This window comes from Octopus bimaculoides, chromosome 4 (assembly GCF_001194135.2).
Source record: "Octopus bimaculoides isolate UCB-OBI-ISO-001 chromosome 4, ASM119413v2, whole genome shotgun sequence".
NCBI lineage: Eukaryota > Metazoa > Mollusca > Cephalopoda > Octopoda > Octopodidae > Octopus > Octopus bimaculoides.
Window position 1 is genome coordinate 107,888,697 of NC_068984.1, and position 3,858 is coordinate 107,892,554.

The 3,858-nt window shown below is 34.1% G+C and overlaps 1 protein-coding gene across 1 annotated transcript in view; it reads left to right on the forward strand.

The window, feature by feature from the left end:
• Nucleotides 1-3,858, forward strand: part of LOC106875409 (CCN family member 3-like) — a 13,708-nt gene that overhangs the window by 3,077 nt on the left and 6,773 nt on the right. The window contains exons 2-3 of the mRNA XM_052967661.1: nucleotides 633-708; nucleotides 1,926-2,054. Coding sequence (XP_052823621.1) covers nucleotides 633-708; nucleotides 1,926-2,054 — 205 coding nt within the window. The remainder of the gene's footprint in view (nucleotides 1-632; nucleotides 709-1,925; nucleotides 2,055-3,858) is intronic.

A 3,858-nucleotide genomic window follows, 5' to 3' on the forward strand; every position in this document is an offset into this window, starting at 1 on the left:
TTTTACTTAAAATATTGCAGCGAAGGATAAAATTTCAAATAAAATATTTAGATTTAGAAAATATTAAAAATTTTAAATAACTCAAAATATGTTTTGCACATTAAAAAATTAATTTTTTTCATCATTAATTAATAATTGAAAATTTGAAAATAGGTTATAAAAAATAATAGTAGTAAATAATTAGTTAGTACAATAAATAGAATAATACAAAAATCAGTTATATATTACAGTAAAATCTACTTATAACAACAAATTCACAGTAAAATTTGCTTGAGTTATTGCCTAAGTTATTGCCAAGTCTTCACATTTTTAGTCTTGACCCAATGCTTATTTTGTTCACAATGAATTTGCCTACCATACATACTATTCTACTTTGCATAAAACTTTAGCTATATTGGTACTTCTGGCTCTCATTTTTTAAGTATTCTTGTTTTTCGATACTTTAACAATATGATGGTATCTTCTTTAATTATAATGTTATTTTGTAAATTAAAATCAAATAATTTTTAATATTCAAATGTTATCTTTAGCTGCAATATTTTAAATAAAACTTTTTTGTTCTGTACTTTACCAGATGTAATAACTTGTCCAGAACTTTTCCAAGTGTAATAACTTTTCCTATACTTTTCCAGGTTTATATTGTTAAGAATTCTGTTGTTTGGCGAGAGTCATTCTCTTTTAGTACAGTATACTTTAACACACTCACTGGTAAAATTTCCACTTATTTTTTTTTAATTTTTATAAAATTTTCGTTGCGTCTTGCAACCTTTTCAATAGTTTTAAACTTTTGAAAAGGTTGCAAGACACAACGAAAATTTTAGGAAAATAAAAAAGAAATTAGGAGAAACTTTACTGGTGAGTGTGTTAAATTATAAGGTACTAAAAGAGAGTGACTCACCCCAGACACAACAGATATGCTTCAACACACGAACTCACATAAAGAATTTTGCAAACCAAATCCAAAAACGAAATCTTAAGAATATTATTTTTCTTGCTCGCATGTTTCCTTGTAATCCATGGTTTTTCCAGGCTATACTATTATGCTAATTAATAATGTGTCAAATGTGTCAATTAGCGGTGTCGTTGAAGATTTATTCCTTACCTCAATGATGCCGGTGACATATATTAAAAGTCCTCTTCTAGAACTATATTCATAAAAGAAGTATAATTCGCCGATCCATCTGTACTCTTGTTTTTCTCGGAGCGCCTGCTCTTTGCCGATCTCTGTATTGGCCAGTGGCTTAATAAAGCGTCCATGCTTGAACACAAGCCGTTTTGCAGCATCCTAGTTACTTGCTTATGTTCGTGAAGGACACATTTTGCTGATGAAGCAATGCGATCTTTGATCTAGTAACTGGGCTGATACTACAACGCTTTCCCATAGTGAATTAATGTGTAACAATGCTCAGTTATTAAACAAAACAGTGCAGTACGACCAGCCATATGACCACTCATTTGGTTTGTTAATTTGCATAATCTTTGTACGGTCTTAAACTTACTTTTCCGACAATTTTTAATCATTTGAATTAATTGCACATTAAAATTATTCGAATTGTAGAAAGCTATATAACGCCTAAATCATTCGAAAGAGAAAGCAATCTGCCTAAACTGTAAAAAGTAAAATAATTTTATACAGTTTTGTTAAACATATATTTATGAAGGAATAGAACTGTCATGATCGGTCTTAAACTTATTTTGGCCAGTGTGTGTATATATATTTATGTATAAATATATATACATACATACATACATGCATACATACATACATAAACCACCACATCCTTAAATGAATTGATTATGCTTATCATGTAATTTGAATACTTGTTGGTTAGTATTTAAATCAAATGTACAAAGCGAAAATTGATCTATGATATGCTTTGAGCAGTAGATATTTCAAATTTTAAATTGTACGTATTATTTTACAGTTGATCCGGTCATACCTTCTAAATGTGTTGACAAAACAAATTGCCACCAGTTTGGTATAGCAATTTGTACTGCGCCAGATCTGCAAGTTTGGGTTCAGAAAACCTGTCCTATGTATTGTCATAGTTGCCGTAAGTAATCCTTATCTTCCTCTCTCAACCCCAACTTTTTGTGCCTATGATTTTTGGATGTGTATTTATTTCTCCCATTTCACTTTCTTTTTCCCCGTCACTGTCCACAGTATTTTGAGAGTCGCTAACATCTACCGCTAGATTTTTGTTTTCATTCTAAGGGACAAACTTTAGCATAATGAGATTTTTTTGTGTATGTTACTTGAATAATCAAAATTTATCCTGTTTTCCGATTTCATATATTTTTCTTAGTTCATTCTTTGTAATCTCATAAATTATACGGTATAGTCACGGCTATACGCCTCTCCTGATCGATCAATCGATGAGAACTCACCAGAAACTTAGCAACAATGGCAACGAATCTTTGTCGTTTGATGTTGAGGCTTCAGTTGTTTGAACTACTGAATTATTTGTTCCTGGATTAAAGTGTAAATGGTTGAGACACATGCACCCTTACTGTAACACTCGGTATATTCAGTGTAACACAATATGCGATAAGGATGTATCTTTTTAAAGTTGCAGGTACAATCCCCCCGGTAGGGTCTATCCAGTTTTACTCACCAAATATGGATAGATGCGATACTATAGAAATTGACATTTACCCAAGATGGCACGCTTTGAATTCGAGCCCGGAACTAAGTGATTACGAAGCAAACGCAATTTTACTCCCAAAATGCGGATTGGTCCAATACTATAGAAATTGGCATTTGCCTAAGCTTCCATGATTTGAATTCGAACCGGAACTTTGTCGTTTCGAAGCCAACTTTTTAACCATTTGCCTTAATATAGTTACATTCAAAGCATTAAAAAAATAATGATTACTTGCAATAAGATAAGAGTTAAGTCTTATGCTAGCAATTCGACTCACAAATGCAACGTTTCCGGTTCGATCTCACTCTGTGGCAATTATACAACTGTGATCTGATATAATCTCGGATAGACCAGAGCCTTTTGGGTGACATTCAATAGATGGAAACTGCGTGACAATGAATGGTTTCAAGTAAGAATTATGATGAGATAGTCTGTTAACCGGGTTTTTTATATTTACTTCTACCCATAGATATTTGATGGCATGTGGCCTAGTGGCTAGGGTGTAGCAATCATGATCGCAAGATCGTAGTTTCGATTCCCGGAACGTTAGTCCATTATGTTCTTGAGCAAAACACTTCAATTCACGTTATTCCAGTTTGCTCAGCTGTAGACGAGTAACTGTCGGCAACGAACTGGCCTCCCGTTCATGAAGAATTTTGAGATCTCGTTCAGTTATACGCCTTGGAAACCTATAAGTCCTAGGTCTCGAGATAGTAATACGCTACGCTTAGGTGACTGTAGAGGAATCCATTCCATTGAAGGAATTCGAACCAGGACTTCGGTATAAGATTAACTGCCTCTCTGACGCCTGCTACTGCTATCAGTCTCGGACACCCTGAAATATTACATGAGCGCTACCTTTCTTTTAGGAGGTATGGCTGTGTGGTTAATAAACTCTTTTGCAACCACGTGCTTTCGGCTCCAGTCCTACTACGTGGTATCTTGGGTATGTGCTTTCTATTATAGCTCAGAGCCAACCGATGCTTCTTAACTGAATTTCATACAGCAGAAACAATATATATGTATGGAATCACGTTGCCTACATATATATTGTGGACTGGTCTGTAGTAAGTGACAGCTGAATGTTCAACAACTTCTTCTTAAACAACCTTCGTGCATCATGTCGAAGTGATCACAGAGCAACAAGAAATGAAGTGTTGTGCTCAAGAACACAAATCACCACCCGGTCCGGGGATCGAAACCTCGATCTTGC